The following is a 21,420-nucleotide window of genomic DNA, read 5'->3' as shown; positions in this document are numbered from 1 at the left end:
AGTGTATGTTTGTAAAAATTAAGAATTTCATATTTATATGAGAAAAAAAATTGTTGAAAAGGGCTATTTTTCACCCGAGGGAACCCATGTTACCCCTTAAACTCAGTGCTTAAAATGTAGTTGAATTTTATATTGTACATCAAAGGTGACACTAACACCGTTAATAATTGGTTCAATGTGTAGAATTCAATATACCTGTATAGTATGTAGAGCTTGGTGTTAATATAGGCGAATACCTAATTTATTTCATACCATAAAACTTTTCGTTCTTCAAAATCTACTCCCAAATTTATAAGTTTGTTCATTGCAAGTTATAAAGAATGTAACTCAAAACGACTTTCTTAAACCTATTAAAAATTAAACAAACAATTCACCGCGCAACTGACACAATGCAAGTTCATCAATAATTTTTCATGATACACTTAGCATATATCTACATCTCTGCTCGTTATCGTTTCATCACCATTAATATTGTATAATAATTTTTGCAAAAACTCACCATCGTATCGGTGTATTCAATTAATTTATCCTCGGAGACATCATTAATTTTCTTGGCTTCCTTGAGCAAATCGCGTAAAAAGTTTTTCAGCTCATCAGCTTCGATGTAGCCGGAATTATCAGTGTCGTATTCGCGCCAAATCTGCAAAACACACAAAAAAGACAAGGAAATAATAAGCAAAAAGTGAGTGATAAGCAAAACAAATTACATAACAACCTAAGCAATAACAACAATGCTGAAAATTAATAGCAAAGCATAAGCTCAGTGTTGGCGGTAAAGAGATATTGTGGATATGCAATGAAAAATGTTGAGGCAAATGAATGGGCTTAAAAGATAAGAAGTAGACAAATACGAGAAGGTTATATACATAGACCGCAGAAGAGTGCCCTCAATTTTGATATAATTTTAAAGGAAACAAATTTGGAGGCGTCAAAGTTCGGCGGAAAAGTGATATAAAGTTTTTTGTGGGAAAATTGTTTAAGGTTTTTGTTTCTGCTCTCCGCTTGTCTTTTCAATATCATTCTTCATTCTATCTACCACTTACTATATTTGGTTTCTTCTGCTGTTGCTTTCATAGCGTCCTGCTTCAAAAAAAGTCTCACCTCCGACATATTCATTATTTACGCAATTTCTTTCCGCACAATTTGATATGCATTAATTTCGCAAACGTTGCACGAAAAATTGCTCGTCGTCTGCCCACAATATTTCAGACAGCCTATTTGCTGTCATGCCTCCTTTGTGCGAATATTTTATTTGGTCAGTTGGTTGCTTGTCGTTTCCCCTAATTAACGCAATTTATTTGAATCAATGTCAAGTCAAATTATATTTTTTTATCAATATCAATGGCGTGGAATTAATTGATTGACATTATAAAAGTGAAATATTTATAAATAACAAATATTTTTACTCCGTATGCGCGAAATGTTTAATCAGCAAGAAGTGATGGTATATAATTTAGGGTATTGCTATAAATAATTTATTTCAACTATAGCGTCTACCAATAAGGATGCGTACATATGTAAAATTTTGTCGGTAAGGTTTGTCATTTCAGCATGACACGTTTCACTTTGGCACAAAAGCTTGATTTTATGTTGACTGCTGAAAGAACTCTTCACGCAAAAAGTCGTCTTCTCTGTTGAGGCCTATTTCTGGCTTAATGGCTTCGTCGAAAAACAAAATTGTCAATGAAAATCCTCATGTGGCTCAGGAAACGCTATTGCATTCTCAAAAATTTACTGTTTCTTTCATAATAACGTAGAAAATGCCATTAGCATTACTAGTGAGCACTATGTATAAGACGAAGCTGACTGATGAAATTGATTTAAACGATCCTTATTTCCAACAAGACGGTGCGTTGTGTCTACACTTCTAATCATGAACACGCTGCGTGCAAAGCTTGGTGATTTGTTGATTTTGAGAAAAGGCCCAGTCAAATGGCTGCCAAGGTCATGTAATTTAACGCCTGCAGACTATTTTCTCTATGGGTGTGTTAAATCAAAGGTTAACGCCAGTCAACCAGCAACTCGAGGAAAACATTCAGCGTACAATTGCCGACATTTCAGCAGAAATGCGGCACTGGGTCATAGAAAATTTACGTAAACTGAGATATACAAACGAAGCCGTGGTAGCCATTTGGCCGACCTTTTGCTCAAATCATAAATGTCATAGAATTATCTGCATAACGAATAGAACAAACCATAATCTAATCTGCTCTGAAAAGAGCTGTGAAGAAGCGAATATAGACGCCTGTGGAACTGTTTATGTAATCTGCATGTCGAAATTTCAAAATAAGTAGCTACAACCCCAATAAACGACGAAACGTAGCTGCTGATTCACCCCCGATAGCTACAGAAAAATAACTATTCGTTATAACTAAAAAAGTCAAAAACAAAAAAGCGCCTGGAATCGATGACATACCAAACAAAACTCTAAAGGTAGCTATAATTTCAAAGCCCACTCTTTTCTCTAAAATGTACAACGCATGTTTGAAAGAAGAGGTGTTCCCAGGCCTTTGTAAAGTTCAACGCCTGGTTTTAATCCCAAAACCAAAAAAGTCGCTAGGTAAACCTTCATCTTAATCGACCTCTGTGTATGCTCGAGACAATGGGCAAAGTGTACGAAAGCATAAAAAGAAACCGCTTGGAGTTTGCAATCCAGGAAGCTGAGGGTTATCAATAAATAGAAGCCTACTATCGATGCATAAAAAAAGCTTTCGATATTGCAAAATGGTAGTAAGTGGCAAAAGTATTGTTACGAGTTATTTTTAAAATGGAAAACTGATCTACAACACCAATGCAGGCACCAAGAGCTACCCTATTTCAAGTGGAGTACCACAAGGTTTAGTATTAGGCCCTCTTTTATGGAATTTCGCGTATGATGGGGTGCTAAGAATAACTAAATTACAAAATCGTTAAGCTAATCGCATACGCGGACGACCTTGATGATCTCCAAAATAAATCTAGTGATTGCATAAATGATCTGTGCCAATGGTATTCTTCCATAAGTTTGGAACTGGATGAGCACAAAACAGAGGCCTTGATCATAAGCGCCAGGAAAATGGAGAAAAAATAACTCTCACTATAGGAGAGTATGCGATTACTTCACAGCCGCAGTTGAAGTATTTATAGGTAATATTGGACTCCGAACTGAAGTCAAAGAACACTTGGCATACACATCAAATAAAACAAATAAGATTTGCAATGCCTTATCAAGGCTGTGTGCTCTCCAGCCGTCGACTTCTAATCGCAAAATCGATGAGCTCAGTAATACTATATATATGTACTGCTTCAGTATGAATACAGACACTAGACATAAAAGCGTTTGCCTGACCAATAAATACGGTGCGTGGACGCTCAGCAATAAGAGTAACAAATGCTTTCCGAACTATCTCCAGCGAAGCAGTTGAAGTACTAGCTAGTATGCAGCCCAAAGACATCCAGGAAGACGAATTCACGCTATCAGCGCCGATTCCAGAGATCAACAAGTAAGGAAGGGCTAAGTTTGGGTGTCACCGAACATTTTATACTCTCGCATGATAAAGTGATAATCGAGATTTCATTATCCGTCATTTACATATTTTTCAAATACCGTATTTGTGTAAAGTTTTATTCTGCTATCATCATTGGTTCCTAATGTATACTCGTATATTATACAGAGAAGGCAACAGATGGAATTCAAAATAACGTTATATTGGAAGAAGGGGTGGTTGTGAACCGATTTCACCCATATTTCGTGCACGTCATCAGGGTGTTAAGAAAATATTATATACCGAATTTCATTGAAATCAGTCGAGTAGTTCCTGAGATATGGTTTTTGGTTCATAACTGGGCGACGCCACGCCCATTTTCAATTTTTTAAAAAAGCCCGGGTGCAGCTTCCTTCTGCCATTTCTTCCGTAAAATTTAGTGTTTCTGACGTTTTTTGTTAGTCGGTTAACGCACTTTTAGTGATTTTCAACATTACCTTTGTATGGGAGGTGGGCGTGGTTATTATCCGATTTCTTCCATTTTTGAACTGTGTATGGAAATGCCTGAAGGAAACGACTCTATAGAGTTTGGATGACATAGCTATAATAGTTTCCGAGATATGTACAAAAAACTTAGTAGGGGGCGGGGCCACGCCCACTTTTCCAAAAAAAATTACGTCCAAATATGCCCCTCCCTAATGCGATCCTTCGTGCCAAATTTCACTTTAATATCTTTATTTATGGCTTAGTTATGACACTGGTTTTCGGTTTTCGCCATTTTGTGGGCGTGGCAGTGGGCCGATTTTGCCCATCTTCGAACTTAACCTTCTTATGAAGCCAAGGAATACGTGTACCAAGTTTCATCATGATATCTCAATTTTTACTCAAGTTACAGCTTGCACGGACGGACGGACAGACAGACATCCGATTTCAATTCTACTCGTCACCCTGATCACTTTGGTATATATAACCCTATATCTAACTCTTTTAGTTTTAGGACTTACAAACAACCGTTATGTGAACAAAACTATAATGCTCTCCTTAGCAACTTTGTTGCGAGAGTATAAAAAGAGAGAGGAGAGAAAGGAGAGGCAGCGACGGTAGCAAACCTCAATTCAAGGACAATGCACCCATAGACTTATACCTGACATTCATACGTGGATAACTAGACAACACGCAGAACTGATATTCAAACTGGATCAAGATGATTAAAGCGATCTTCGTTATTTTAGTATATATTTTGTCGAAGGGTAAACTTATATATGTATTACAGATCTTTAAATTAATACCTTCCGGTTATTAAATACCGTCAGATATACCTTGAAATAATTTTGGTCCAACTCAAAAGGTAGGGCTAAATTAAAACTGAAAAAACAGTTTTAGAATATGGTTGGGCCATACTATTAAGATCTTAGTTACTAACTATTCTTAAAAAGTTTATGAGAGAGACTGTTCTGAATGACATTGATCACTTGTCTTGTTGATATTAGTGATTCTCAATGATATGTTATCGGTTGATAACAATTTTTGAAGCAAACTTATGGTATAAAGGCTGATCTATTTTAAGAATCATGAACGGTGAAAATCATGGTTTAATCTGGGACAACCGTCAACATCGACTGCAAAAACAGACACGGTGAGAAGGCAATGCTCTGTGTTTGGTGGGATCAGATGCGTGTGGTATATCATGAGCTTCTAAAACTTAGTGAACTGTTAATACTAAATCCTACAGACAACAAGTAACCAATTTGAATCATGAATTGATCAAAAAACGACCAGAATGAGCCAGAAGATAAGGCAAAGTACACGACGATGCACTTGCACACAAAGCAAGATTGGTTCAGGTTACAATCAAAGTACTTGGCTGGGAGCTGCTACCCCACCCGCCATACTCACCAAACTTGGAACCATCCGATTATTATTTGTTATTTGTTTTTATCGATGGGATACGCATTGGCTCAGTAGCACTTCGAATCCAACGCAAAAGTTGAAATTGGCTGTCTGATTGGTTTGCTTCAAAAGACGAACATTTCTATTAGCATGGTATCTACAAATTGCCAGAAAGGTGGCCAAAATATGTAGAAAGCAATGGTAAATATTTTGAACTTTTTTTTTACATTCCTATTCAAAACTAATATTTCATTTTCGCACAAAAACGCTCATGAAACATTTTTCATAAAGAGTTGAAATAACGCTTTCTAGCCCATACTTCAACACTATCATCTCGCTGAACTTTACTTAGAGAGTTTAGTTAGGATTTACATCAACGATTTGCTAATAACTGGAGTTTTAGAATAAAAGGAAGAGTTGGCTTTAAAGTCTGGCAAATCCATCGAGAGATCCATTTGGTACCGATAGAACTCAAAATGCCAATTTTTTCCAAATGGTATTCTCGATATATTTGCCAGACCTTATAAGCCAACTCAAACTCATACATAGCAAGTTCAAATACACTAAAATACATTCAAAAACACTCCTACCGTTACTTTCAATAAAGTTACCGCATTGGAAACATTAATTTGGCTAAAGCAAGGTATGCGAACTTTTTCACAAAGCTTTTATTTTACTGAAAAGCTACCATGGCATTAGCTTGCATTGGCAAACTTGTCTACTTACAGAATTAACCTCTTACAACTAATGACTAAAGCAAACATTTCCTATGCGCTTATGTAAAGTTAACAACTTGCGGTCACAAATTGATTTCAGTGGGTGCAACAAGGCGTATGAGTAACGCAAACCCCTTCGGCGATAAGGGAATAGGAGAATGGAAAAATATAAACTACATACAAAAGTGCAAAGTAAGAAAGTAATTTAAAGCAGCAAAGGTTTACATATACATGAACGTTTGTAGAGCACAAAATAAACTTTAGGGAACTCATATGGTTGCACAGTGTTGATGATGAAAGTGTGTGGGCAGAAAAGCTGGCAGTAGAGAAGATTCAATCAATGTGGTGGGGCTTGCTTGCATGATATATACCTACATCTATACATTTTCACAAACTTTTTTTCTACATGTTGCTTTTACTTTGATTTCCATTCTGTGTATTTTACAAATATTTTCGAATGAGTGTTAATTGCTTTGAGCGACTTACCTTCATAAATTCAACACTGGATTCCAGTGGATTGTCGAAACGGAAGAGCAAAAGGAAATTCTCCTCCATTGGTAAAAGTTGAGCAAGCTGCAAAGAGAAAAAAATATATACACATATATTAGTAAAGAGTTGAGCAGTAAACGTAGAGCATAAATGCAGCCAATAAGTAAAAAAAACAAATGTTAGCTCAGGCTTACTTCACCGACTTCTTTCTTCATTCTTCATTCTTTAATACTTTTTTGAAGATTTCCTTTGATTAATTCTTGCCTCTTTCATTATATCTGCTTTTCCTGCTCTTTAATATTTCCTCTTGATTTCTCTACATCACCACTTCACTTAACTTGCGCGTAATGAAAAAGTAATGTTGCAGAAAAATCCAAGAAATTCTACTCAAGCGCAACCAAATTCGTAATCAAATTGAATTCGCAGTCAGCACTGCAATTTGTTGGCGGCAAAATTGCAGAGAGAAAATTGTCATCGGCTGCAGTTTCTCATGCATACTCGTGTATTTCAATATGAGCCTCTGATATTTACGAAAATATTGGAGAACATTAAAATTGAACGTTCAATGTGCAATCGAAGGTGCTTTAGCGTGACTAAAAGCGCCAAAAACTTCATAGTAAGCGCTTTTTAGTATAATTTATACAATTTACATACTTTAACTGGTACGAATGAGAAATACGATAATTTATGTAGTCTCTCAAATTTAAATATTTATTAAAAAATTCAAAAGATATATGCATTTCTTTATTGTTTTTTTGTTTCAATAATGGCTAATTTTAAATAATTTCTTCGTAACAGTAACAATTTTCTCTCTTAACTACTAGAACGAAAAATGTTATACAATATGTATATAAATAATGAGCGATCATTGACGATTGACCCGATCTAGTCATGTCCGAATGTCTATCTATATGACTCTAGTGATAAGACTTTAAAGGTCTCAGAAAAAACGCAAGAATTCCGCCCTAATATATAAAATATTTTTTGATAATGCTTGTCTGAGAACTTCTGAAGTAAAAACAATAAAAATATTTTGCATGTGAAATGGGGAAAAATTCTTACTTATTTAATACATAATTGTATCGAAGCAGTTTGCTAAATAAACTGACGTTCTGTAAAGAATGTGTTTCGCGATTCCCCCAACTAATGGCCAACACAATCTACTGAGCGCACTACTCGCAATCCCGTCATCCATCTTGAGACTTAGCAATCATTATTGGATCCATCCAGCACACAGTGAGGAAAATACAGGCTCATCGAAGTGTAACAAATTAAAAAAGCCATAAATTCGGTTTGGAAAATTATTTTGATTTATTTTAAAGTACAAAAATTGTGAAAATAATCAGAAATTCAGGACCAATTCACTTTTGCTCGATATGACCACCTTTTGCCTTAACTATGGCCTTGATACTTGAGCTGCCCGAATGTGACTTGCCGGTATTTTGGCCCACTCACGGACAATGGCTTTCTTCAGCATCTCCAGACTGGCGTATTTTTTTCTTCAGACCTTGCTTTCCAAAATGGCATAGAGAGAATAATCCATTGGATTCGCATCTGGTGAGCCATTGTGTGGTCCCAAGCAAGTTCGGAACGTTATTTTTCAGCCATTCTTGGTTCACTCACGCTTTGTGAGTCGGTGCTGAGTCTTGTTGAAACGTCCATGGTTTGCGACCGAAATGTTTGTTTGCCCACGGCTTCAAGGCAGCCTCGAATTGCTCAATTGGAAAAATTTTTTCGTCAGAAAACACAATGTTCGGAATTTGTCCGCTTTCGGCCAAGCGAAGCAACAGCTTCGCTCTCTCAAGTCTTACTTGGAACTTGTAAGGCTTGAACTTGAGCCCATTTTTCAATATGCGTCGGATGTTATCAGTTCTTTAGCCATTTGATTGGCACTTTGTCGTGGATTTCGCTCAAGTCGCTTCTTCACTTTCCGAACCATTTCACGTGACGTTGCAGTCTTTTAATGACCACCTCCATGGCGTTTTGCGAACTTGTACTTACATTAAGGTGTTTGAGCTCACGAACAATTGCTGGCTGTGGTTTTCCAGCTAAATATAAAACAATCAAACTATTACGTTTGAATTCCATCGCTGTTCACTTTTGGCAAAACGCTTTTTTACACTTGTGAACAATACTCCGAACTGTCATTCAGCAAATTTATAAACAGCTAATTCCAGTGCGACAGCTGCGCGAACAGGCTGAAGTTGGTAACACTTCGAGTGATGGACCCTGTATAGCAGCCATAGCTGAAAGTGTACACGAAAACGGTGAAGAGTCGCAGTAACTCGACTTACGTATGGAACGACTTGGCACATTTTATGTCAGTATCTTAAGTTGAGAGCGTACAAAATACAGCTTGTACAAGACCTGAAGCCATTCGATCTCCTCAAGCGACATCGCTTCGCGCTAAGGGCTTCCAAGAATCTCCGACTTTTCCGAGTCAAGTTTTGTTCAGCGATTAGACCCGTTTCTGGTTCAATGGTTATGTAGACAAGCAAAATTGCCGTATTTGGGACGAAAAGCAACCTGAAGAGATTTAAGAGCTGCCATTTTATCCAGAAAAAAACACGGTTTGGTGTGGTTTGTGGACCGTAGGAATCGTCGGTCCATATTTCTTAAAAAATTTTGTAGGTGAGTTCGTAACCGTCAATGGCGACCGTTATCGAGTCATGGCAACCGACTATGCCTCAAATTGAACCCCGTATTCTCTGTGACATTTGGTTTCAACAAGACGGCGCCAATTCCCCCACATCGTATCAATCTATAGATTTATTGAGAAAAAACTTCGGTGAGCAGATGATACCCCGTTTTAGGTTGGACACCAAGATCATGGGATATCACACCGTAAGAATTCTTCCTCTACAGATATGTAAAGTCTACAGTCTATGCGGAGTATCCCGCTTCGATTCAGGCCTTGGAGCAAAACATTATGCTTGTCATTCGTCATCTACCAGTCGAAATGCTCGAATGAATGATGGAAAATTGAACTCAACGGATGAACCATCTGAGACGTAATCGCGGCCAACATTTGAAAGAGATAATCATCAAAAAATTAATGCTAAAGAATATTCTTTCGAATGAAAATAAAAATTCTCTTTTAAATTTGAAGTTTCTGTATTTAAAAAGGTAGGAAACTTCGAAATTCATCACCCTTTACAAAGTCAAAAGTAATCATCAATTACTCCCTGTTAAAGCATAAAATCAAAGATAATTAAATAAAATGCGACCAAAATCCCACAAATAAATGCTATGTCTCCTCCGGCATTTGCACATTTGAGAAAACGGCATTTCTTGCAATTATATTTAGATGCAAACTTTTGTGCGGAGTTAATCAAGCGGAAATTGGTTTTTCGAACTCTTCGTACTTTGAATCAAATATACCAACCATCTACGAGGAAATTACAGTTAATTGAAATTGCATATATGTGGCAACGCAATGCCAAATTAATTTCAATTAGCGAAGCCTATAGCAACTACAATAACATCATCGTAAATTTCATAACTTCAATAGAAAATCATTCCAGCTATAGGTACTAACCGCAGCTGTATACGAGTGTAGGTGTACACTCAAACAACTGGTAATCTGTTGCTGTAAAAAGCACATAAATTTTGAAACCTTTGACTGTCATCACTTTAACTCATGCAGCTAGAATTTAAACACACACCTTTTGGCTTGCATATTTTGAGGCGTGAAACAGTTGTCGCTTTGTAGCTTCTGTTTAATTGCTCGAAGGTAAAACCGAGTTAACGGAAAGTTAAAATTCGTGGAATTATATAACACATGGTTATGTTTGTATACTTGTGACTTGTGCAGTTGAATATAATTGTGGAATTTTCATTATATAACAGCTATGCATGTGTGTGAAGCCAAAATTTTAATTAGTGCACTTGTTGGCATTCGCATAAATCACTTTGAGATAGAAATAAAAGAATTAATTTTGTAGCATAACTTTCAATTTTAAGTTTTCAGGCTTCTATCTAAGGAAAAAGTGCGTTGTAAGCACTAACCAAGCAATAGAACTCTCGGCTACGGTTAAGGGTTTATATACAGTTAGAATTTGCAAAAAATCGACTTTATTAATTTTATTTTCTTAATGTACATATATTTGAGAATACACACAGAAAATACCGTTCCATTCCAGTATATATTTTCGAAGTTACAAGCAAATTTGAAATGGTCTTTCAGAGTGCTTGGAAGTTCATTCCAAACTTTAAACGCGTATTTCTCAAAATGGTGTTTTCAAACTCGGTGACCAACATTACTCGAAAACGGCTTAACAGATTGGTCTTCAATTATTAACATCTTCAATTAACACGAGCTTCTTAAATATATTTTTCAGTAATTAATCGAAGATTTTTTCTCACCGACAAATATTTTTTTTAAAACAATTTATGGCCAAAATTTTGGTCAAAACTCGATTTTTTTTGAGAAACCTACATTTTATCGAAAAATGTATTCTGCTTATTCCTAATTTACTAGATTTAATATTACTTTAACGAATTCTGTTTGGGTTTTTAGTTTGAGAGGATCCAGTTCAGAGATCAGAGAGGGAAATCAATATCAGGAAATAAAATGCAGCACAACTTACACATGGAGTTGGCTCAGCGAAACAGTCAATGTTCATATCTCATCACCTAAATGAGATCCTCTTCTCTGAATTGGCATGGTACATGGAGTTATCTACTAGTATTAAATATTCTGATAAACCGCCATTTTTATTTCTAAATATTAGTCGGTTACCCTACACTTAACTAACACTAAGGCACCATTATATAATTATATAATTTTACACTGCTGTATAGCAATATAAAATTCTCTTCCATAACCAAGTTTAAGTTATTGTTTACCTTGAAAAGAGCCTTAAATAAAAACATATTACTTTAGTAAAGATTGGATAGTTACTTTAAGCTTGACTATGTTCTTAGTATTTCTATATAGTCGTAAAGAAGTATAAGGTTTTGTTCACCTAACGGTTGTACATATACGTATATCACCTAAACTTAATTGTGATAGATAAGTGTTATGTATATATAAATAATCAGGATGACTAGACGAGTTGAAATCGGGGGACAGTCTCTCGTTTAGTCCGTCCGTCCATGCCAGCTGTGAGTTGAACAAAAATTGATATATCTTGATGAAAATTGGTATGCGTGTTCGTGTATTGCGGTAATACGAGGGCTGCTATATACATATATTCTGGCCTAAGGCAGCACTAAGTGTTGCCAGGTGCAATCTGACATTTCCATTGGAAAGTTTGACATTTTTTAGCATAACATCACTCAGAACGTTTTGTCATTTAATCGTGAATTGTTTTATTTACAGGGAATTAAAAAATTCATCTCGGCCAAAAAATGGAATTAACTCGTGAACATTTTCGTGCGATCATTTTTCACAACTTTCGACATGGATTATCACGACAAGAGTGCATCGATGAACTAAAATCTTTGTATGGCTATAAAGCACCATCCTATAGCACTGTGAAAAACTGGTACAACGAATTCAATCGTGGCCGACGCTCGCTCAAAAACGAATTCCGTGAAGATTGTCCAAAAACAGCCATTGTGCCAGAAAACATAGATGCCGTACGTGAATTGATAATGCAAGACCGTCATGTAACATATCTTCAGATAGAGGCATGCCTATGCATTTCTCCCACCAGCATGCATTCGATATTGCATGAACCGTAAAAAAGGTTTGTTCTCGTTGGATCCCGCACAATTTGACAATCGCTCAAAAAAAGGCTCGTGTGGATTGGTGTAAAGAAATGCTGAAAAAATACGATCGCGGTGCTTCAAAAGACGTTTATAAGATCGTCACAGGAATCATGAATCTACGCGTATGAGCCCGAAACAAAACAGCAATCGACAAAAAACAAAAAAAAAACATTTTCGTTGATAAATATGCCTATTTACGTTATTAGGCCAGAAATATATATAGCAACCTACGTAGGACCACCGCCACGTAATGTATAAGATATAAAATTGAAATTCAGAGAGAATCCTTTCCTGATAGTAGTATGTCTGTGTGGTACAAATGGGTTGAATCTGCTCTTCCCTTAGCCCCCATATACCTAATATAAAGATTTTCGAACTTCAGGATGATTTCATACCACTTATATGGGCCAATATGTGCGTTATCTTAATAAAATTGAAGGACGTCTTGACCTAGACCCCATATACATACCTAACAAGCCTTATGTACTTGAAGGTACTTCACTGGCTTTAATTCTTGCAAGTTGCAACAGTATAAAGTGTTCGGTTACCCAAACTTAGCTCTTCCTTATTTGTTTCAAATTGGCTTACTGCTCTTCCCCTTTCTTGGTTATAAGAGGAGATATACGTTTACCCTAGTTAATAATACGCATCCTCATACACGCACAGTGACACTATTGTTGCTGTGGAGCACAATATCGGAGATACCCGTATAAGTCCATTCGCAATCACGCGCAAATATTGGAGCTGTACCTACCGACTTTACGGAAGATTTTGCGTAATGTTACAGTCAATGAGGGAACGTTATAGAGTCATGTTTAATGACTTTTTCGTGGCTGTATTGAAAGATGATAATATGGACGACCGTTGGTTCCAACAAGACACAATCAATTTATTGAAGAAAACAAAAGTTTATATCGCGTCGGCCTGTCACATGTTATTCAAAATCCTCAGATTTCACACAGCTGGATTAATTGGTGAGGTTATGTAAAGTCCCTTGTGTACGCAGATAAGTCTGAGACGATTGATGCCTTGGAATAGAATATCCGGCGCTTAATTGCTAATTTCTGCAAAAAGTGGTCGAAAATTTGGCCTCTAAGCTGGAATTTATTCGAGCCATTCGCACCAGTCACTTGCCCAAAGTCATAAATAAAACATAATGCAAAAATTTAGTTGTAAAAAAACGCTAAATTCTCTGCCATAAAATTAAGTAATATGCGTTTTATTTCTTCTTGATAACCAAAAAAACGCCCCTTATGTTTTCATTGACTGATTCCATACATACATGGATAGAGAGACAACATGGGTACCTGGATTTCTACATAACCCAAAAACTCAGTGGTAAGGGGTGGTTTAGAAGCTACACATACAAATGTTGTCATGACACTTAAATGTATTTTTCTCTCCCATGAAGTAATACTTAGTTCAGTGTTCCCATGGGAGAGACATGAGAAGGAAGTAGGTTAGGTTTACCGGATTAAAGTTCCGCACTCCGGCTTTCGATGCTTCCTTCTACTATAAAAAACTGTGTGTTCCGTCAAAATATACATATATTTGAATTATAAATGTTTTTAGATACTAAACTATTCTCATTTGAATGTGTTCTCGACCTTATTCGTACTAGGAAATTAAACAAAGATCAAAAAATTTTATAAATTGTTTTAACAAATACTTAAAATAACTAAATATTAAAAATTCAATTCTAAATGAAACTTTTTATTATTTCTTACTTTAGTCTTAAGTTTTTAATCCAAAAAAATAAAATTATGCCACCACTTTGATAACAAATTCACCGCATTAACTGTGGTTAATGATTACCACAGGCGTCCAATAAGCGCACATTCCAAAACGGAATTCAATTTCTTATGATAGCGGAAGAAAATTAAAATTCCGCCAACGTTTAAGAGTAGTCAAAAGCAAATTTCGCAGCTATCACTGCTTTCCTCTGCTACTCAGCCGTCCTTTTAGTATATACATATACATATGTGTGTGCATCCAAATGTGCGTGATAAAAAATTTGCATATGCATTTAAATCTGAGCGGCAACTTTGGTGAGGAAACCGCAACGTCATAGCAGCCGCGCATTTAGCGGAAATACGTCGACATATTGTCAAACTTTGCGAATTTGCCCTTAAGAAAGTGGCTGTGAAAACAGAAGTCAGTCGTAAGGATGCCAGCATGCAGCTGAGCTGACGCATTGTGAGCCATTCAAGGCCAAAACAGGATATGCAGCCATACAATAGCGAAAGGTTACTCAGCGTACAGCGTGGAGTTGAATTGCCATGGTGTTGAAGTAAGAAGTAAGTTGCGAAAAGTGCGGCAGCGGTAATGAAAAAAAGTATTTAGGGTGCGAGAAACGAATACACGAAGGAGCTGCAAAAGTTCAACAAAAAAATTGTTACACAAGAAGAAGATGCACTTGGCAGGGTGGAAAAAGAAACAATAATTTGCATTTTTCAGCATTTAGTAGCGCCAGGCGTTACAATAACGCCGACTGACAGCCAACTTACAGCTGCTTACAGCGCTAAAGTTTCACATGATGGAATTTTAAAACGCAACACATTGGCTGTCAAAAGAAGTTTCGCAAAAACCGTAACCAAGGCAGAACTTACTACGGTTGGAAGCGCATTTCTTTGGTTTTATCAAACAATATTTTCGGTTCTGAAGTAAATTTCAGAACTTGATAGAAGTAATCGTTTTTTATAGCCTTGATTTAAAGATAGTTTGGAATTTATTTTAGTTTATTTGTTTAAAAATTATTTAGAAACTAAATTGTATAGACTTTTTCTTAACTTCTACTAATCAATCTTAGTTCCATGGGCTTCGCTAGATCAGATCCAGCTGAAATACGAATGTATTGAACAAATTTCGAAAGCTTCCATCCCAGACTTAAAGCTTCTCAAATTGCCCAGATATTGTATGTATATTTCTTTTATCTATCCAGTTACCAACCAAACACTTCCTTGAAGATTCCAAATAGAGCCAGGTTTTCTCCACCTGGTCTTTCTAACGTCATGGAGGTCTACCTCTTCTTACTCTGCTTCTCTTGGCAGATACTGCATCGAACACTCTCAGAGCAGGAATATTTTCGTCCATACGGACTACATGATCTAACCGGCGTAGCCACTGTCTTTTAATTCGTTGAACTATGTCAATGTCGTAGTATATCTCGTACAGCTCATCGTTCCATTGACTGCGGTATTCATCATTGACAATGCGCAAAGGACCATAAATCTGCCGCAAAACCTTTCCCTCGAAAGCTCGTAACGCTGACTCATCAGATGTTGCCATCGTACATGCCTCTGCACCATATAGCAGGAGTCGAGTAAAGTCCTCTTTACTTCTCAATTGCCTACATAGTCCGAAGTAGCACCTGTTGGCAAGAGTTATTCTGCATTGGATTTCGAGGCTGACGTTTTGGTTTGTGTTAATGCTGGTTCCAAGATAGACGAAATTATCTACGACGTCGAAGTTATGACTATCAGCAGTGACGTGGAAGCCAAGTCGCGAGTACGACGACTGTTTGTTTGATGACAGGAGATATTTCGTCCTACCCTCGTTCACTACCAGACTCAATTGCTTTGCTTATTTGTCCAACCTGGAGAAAGCAGAACTAATGGCGCGATTGGTAGTCGCCTCGTTTGAGTCCTCGTTTGGTATCGAACGGCTTGGAGAAGCTCCTTCCCGATACTGGCGGAGCTTTTGTTAATGCTCAACGTCAGTTTATACAGATGTACGGATATTAGTTTTGCGGGTTGTGAATCAGTTGATAGAAATTCCTAACGTTGTGAACTCTACTCACTCTGTTTACTTGAAACAGGAGTTTCACCATGTTTCTATATTGGTTACTCTATTTTTTCTTATGTGCCTACTTCTTGACCAGTTTTAGTGTGCCTTCAATGGACCAATTATATAGATCTATATAGGCTTAATACATACTAGCCATTTTTTAAAACTAACCAAATCAAATATCCATGGAAATATAATATCACTGCTTTTACTTTCTCGAGTAACATTCGATTCTTCCAAATTTATTTTGATATCTAAAATCTATATTTATCTCAATTCCTTCATACTTTAGGTAACCTTAACTATATATTTCTTTATGCAACTTGTTGTACATGGGTATAATTTTGTATGTGCTATCATTGGCCACTTTGAAGGGAAAACTGAAGCAAATAAATTAACGGAAACAGAACGAAGCCAAGGCATGCCGCCACTCTGGTCAGGGTTAACTTGAAGTTACACACAATACTGTTAGTTTTTCTTTTCAGTGAGTAAATGCAGCTAAGGGCAACTGCTCTGCTGCTTTGTTGTAAATTGCAATTTTGTAGTAAGTTATTTAGTTTGAAAAACGTGTAATAAAATTGAATCACCAGAACGCGTAGCTAGTCCTTTATGAATAATGTAACGGCAGTTGAAGCACAAAGCAAGCAGTAATAACTAGCGAGCTACCAGAAATTCTACATTTTGTGCTGTATTTCTCTCCACTAGAAAAATGTATTAAAAAGTTTAAAAACACGTTTGACAGTAATGTACAAAAAGGTCGCTTTAAAGTTAGACGCTGCGGCTCCATAAGACATTTGATCCTCTCTTTGCACTTTATGATTGCTAATATCAAAATTTCTGCTGAAGGTAATAGTTGTTAGCTACTGATGAGTGTACCATATTTATTAGAATACTGGCAAAATAATGTTTAGTCTTTATACCGGGGAAATAGAAAATTTATTTGGTGGTCATATGTTGAGAAGGCAACATTCCAGTATATATATTCTTCCAAAAAACCAAACCCGCCGCGTAGAAACCTCTCACAATGAAAAGGAAACAACAGTCTGGGAAGAAAGATCTCACTCTTAATGACGACCCCAGCAAACGTTGTAAGGACAATGATTTTAGGGCATGCACTTGGAATGTTCGGTCCAAAATTAGTAAGATGCCCATGCCCAGATGTTGATGTCCTCGAAAAAGTGAAGGCTGACATCATCGTCGTCTAAAAAATGCGATGGACGCGACAAGGTTGAAAACGAGTACATAGGTCCTTGTGACATTTACTACAGCGGCCATATGAAGAAGCGCAAATTCGATGTGGGATTCGTTATAGAAAAAAGAATCTGTCGTCAAATACCACAATCCGCATCAGAGCAAAATTTTTCAACATACTTGTAACACTGATTTGCGTCTACGCCCCGACGGATAGAAAGACGATATGATTAAAGATGCTTTTTATGTGCGCCTGGAGCGCACCTTGGGAGCTGCCCCACCACGATGTAAAAACTGTGCTTGACAAAGAAGATATTTTTCAGCCTCCATGATGAAACATCTCCAAATGGGTTGAGGTTGATTGACTCCGCAGGGCCCGAAAAAATGTTGTCTGTATTACTTGATTCCAGCAAAAGAAAACTCACCAAACTACTTGGCCGTCTCCGAATCGAAAAGTTTAAAACCAGATAGATCATGCTGTGATAGATGGAAGACATGCCTACAGTTTTCCAGTTTCCTTGGCATACGTACGCTCCGAGGACCTAACATCGACTTGGATCATTATCTTATTGTAGCGAAGATACGTGTCCGGCAAATCCAAAAGTTTCAAATCGCAATTTATCGGCGCAACTTGGAGTTAGAAGACGGTCAATACAACGTATAGACGTATAACTGTTTTCATACAAAGTTCAAATAACAAGCCGGTTAAAACCTCTAGATTTGCATATTCGTCTGGAATTTTGCCAAAATATGATTTAAACGACCGAAGAAGATAATAACTTGATAAATTGCCTGTTTATGTCTGATGAGGCCCATGTTGATATAAACATAAATTTAAATAAGCAACAATTGCCGTATATGGAGTGAATGAAATCCAGATACAATCCACGAGACGGAACTTCAACTAGAACGAGTCACTGTGTTGTGCGCAGTTTCCTCAAGGTATATTGTTGGGTCATACCTCTTTGAATAAAACAGTGTAACAGTAACTGCCAACAGGCGCCGTTATTTAAAGATGTTGTATGAGATTTTATAGCCATAAATGCACCTAAAACGTATCCCTTTCAATATCGTTTGGTTCCAGCAAGATGGAGCAACTGCACACATAGCTTGGCCGGTAATTGCGGAGCTCCAATGAAAATTTGAAAACAAATTAAAATCAAGGAACTCGCCTTTTCGCTGACCCCAAGGTCCCCTGACCTAACTGCCCCAGACTTTTTTACGGGGTTAAGTCAAGCAATCGGTGTACAAAAGAAAACTAGAAATCCAATTCCGATTTCAACCCTTCAGGCTGCAATGAATAATGTTCAAATTAGATATCGCATATTCATGGCAATGGTCCATACTTTTAAAAAATAATTAATTATATAAATTGAAATAAATTGTGAATACAATAATAAAAATTATCAAAATACCCCCTTGAATAAGCTCATACCCTAACTATTCGAGAATGAATAAGACTTTGCAAATATTTTTAATATCGATTACAATTTTTTGAGGAGCTTTATTAATTTTTTGTAACAAAAAAATGTAAAAATTATTTACTCTCTCCGAGAGACATAAAAGTAGAAACGTCTAGCTTAAGTTCATGACTATCATCCAGTGGTTCGACACTTAACTAAGTCTAATTTAAAAATAGTAAAAATCAAATTTTCTCAAAATAAAATAAATACTTTCAGCAAAAAGCGAGTTCAACTGAGGTTTTTTCTTATGTAAAACTGTAAACAAAGCCGCTGCTTATGAAAGCTACTTAGCTTCGCAGGTTCCAATACACCTATATGAAATATTATCAAAGACACACACCACATGTTAAAGAAGATAATAAACAAAATCTATGATAGCTATAATTATTTCTGTACTTATCTAACTTTCCTAACAATTTATAATTAACAGTGGCGATAGGTTAGGTAGAATGGTGCGTTGACGCACAAATATTTATTTTCCACTCATGTCAAACAATAATTCTAACTCACAATGGCTGTGAAATTTTAAATTCAAAATCTACGCATCAAATCACTTCAATGCAATAAATAAAATCATATTCACCTCATTACTGTTCATCACCGTCTGCATCACACACACATACACATGCTCGTGCTCGAGGGCGCACTAATTAAAAGTGACACGTGTAATGCGTCAAAGACACATGTGGCAACTGTGGCACAAAAACCACAAGCAAAGCCGCAGCCACAACCACAAGTGTGTGCGTGCAGCTGGGCGCAGCCGAAAGAGAAAAACCGTATAAAGTTGGGCGAAGGGAAAGCATAACAGACACAACTGCAAACTGTTGAGTAATGAGTGGCGCAGAAAAGTCAAAAAGCAAGTGCAGAGCGTGCGAACAATTGCATGTGCTCACGCAAAGATGAACGCACACAACTACAATTGTAGTTGAAATAAATTTTAAAATACATTAGGATGGTGCTTAAGTTGTTGATTTCGAAAACTTTCCACTTGCCTTAAGCTTCTTCCTTTTTTCAATTAAAATTTAGATATGATTTCTTTCTCAGATGGGTTACCATGTAAGCGACTAAGGTAAACGAAGAAGTAAGGAAGAGCTAATTTTGGTTGTAATCAAACGTTTTATGCTCCACTATCAAAATGTAACGTAAGTACGTCACTATAATGGTACACATCAATTGATCAAGTAGTTCCCGAAGTATAGTATTTCCTTTTAATTTGGGCTTTCCACTTCCATTGTCCATTTTTACACCGATTTTTATGAATTTTTATTTAAGTCATCGCTTACACGGGCTGATGAAACTCAGATGGACCGATGGAAAGAAATTTACTCGGAGTTCTTATTGATGACAAGATGCATCCTGGTCATTTATACATACATATATAAAACTATAACTACCTCCATTAGTTTACGATAACACATTTCCGATAATACAAACAATCGTTAAGCGAACAAAACTATTATGCGTTGTTGCAATATGTTGCGATAGTATATAAGTCATGCTTTCCAACTTTTCGAACCAAATACCAAACATGTGAATTTACTATGTGCTTGATAGCCTACCCTAATCTCACCATAATACATTGTATATATGTATATTATAGCCAAAATTTTGCCAGCAGACTTGTTGCTGCCAGCGAATTACAAATAAAGCAACAAAGTTTGCAACCAACACGCTTTTTATTGCTCCTAAGCCATTTTCTTGCTTTCCACATCGGTTTTATTTTCCCTCTCATCCGCGTTGTTTTTTCGTTGGCAGCAGCGCGATTTATTTCTTTGTTCGCCCGTCAGTCTGACAGTCAACACAATGCATTTTGTATGCAGCTGTCACTTTGACATCTTGTTTGTCATACACTTTCTTGGCACACTGTGCGTGCAAAGATTTCTGCTGTGTTACTTGTTTTGTTGGTTTTTCTTGTAACTTTTTTAATTTAGTGCATTGTGGTTGTGTTAACATGGTCTGCTGCTCTGATGCCTTGGCCCTAAATTAATTTGGTCGAATATATTTTGATATTTGGCTCATGTTCACAAAATTCAAAAGCGAACTTTTAAGTTATGAAATTTATTTTTGAGTGGATTGGAATCTACTTGTTACAAATCTACTTTAACTTAAAACTATTATTTATCATTTTGTATATAGTACTCCCCGTTTAGTTAATAACAGATTACATTTTTTTCGATATTTAAACTACACATTTGTACCTCTTTTAGGTGAATGGCTACGTAGAGGTTGATATGTTAGACGTCTGAAACAGTGTCAAAAAATTCTAGAGAAATATGCCGTGACTTACAGAAAGTTTCAAAAGCACGGTTATGCTGTTAAAAATGACAAGAACACAAAAGAGACCAGGATATTTACATTCATAACATTTATGAGTTTCATTGCCAACATTTCTCTAATTAATAGAATTAGGTAAATTCCTTACCTAGCTACTAAAAAGCCCTAGTAGCAAAAGTACCACGAAAAAGGAACGAGAACAACGTGGACTCCTATAGTCTGACGACTGAGCTTTCTAAATGAAGTATAAACGTAATTATCTCAGCTTTTATATCACCTATGTATATCAACAAACTTGTTGACTTTATCACTGGAGATACAAAGTTGCTTCTGAGCAAATATTCACTATATGTATTACAGATTTTAAAATTAAAATTATATTTAGATGATTTTAGAGATAGTATACGAATGAAATAAAAGGTTAGTACTTGT

At 36.5% G+C, this 21,420-nt stretch overlaps 1 protein-coding gene across 3 annotated transcripts in view; it reads right to left on the bottom strand.

Moving 5' to 3' along the window:
* The window catches only part of LOC120770916 (calbindin-32), a 250,288-nt gene that overhangs the window by 140,123 nt on the left and 88,745 nt on the right, over positions 1-21,420 (bottom strand). For all 3 annotated transcript variants that reach the window (XM_040098610.1, XM_040098612.1, XM_040098611.1), the window contains exons 5-6: positions 6,557-6,643; positions 500-640 (exon numbers count right to left, since the gene is read on the bottom strand). In XM_040098610.1, coding sequence (XP_039954544.1) covers positions 500-640; positions 6,557-6,643 — 228 coding nt within the window. The remainder of the gene's footprint in view (positions 1-499; positions 641-6,556; positions 6,644-21,420) is intronic.

This window comes from Bactrocera tryoni, chromosome 3 (genome assembly GCF_016617805.1).
Source record: "Bactrocera tryoni isolate S06 chromosome 3, CSIRO_BtryS06_freeze2, whole genome shotgun sequence".
NCBI classification, from domain to species: domain Eukaryota; kingdom Metazoa; phylum Arthropoda; class Insecta; order Diptera; family Tephritidae; genus Bactrocera; species Bactrocera tryoni.
This window is presented reverse-complemented; position numbering and strand designations above follow the sequence as displayed.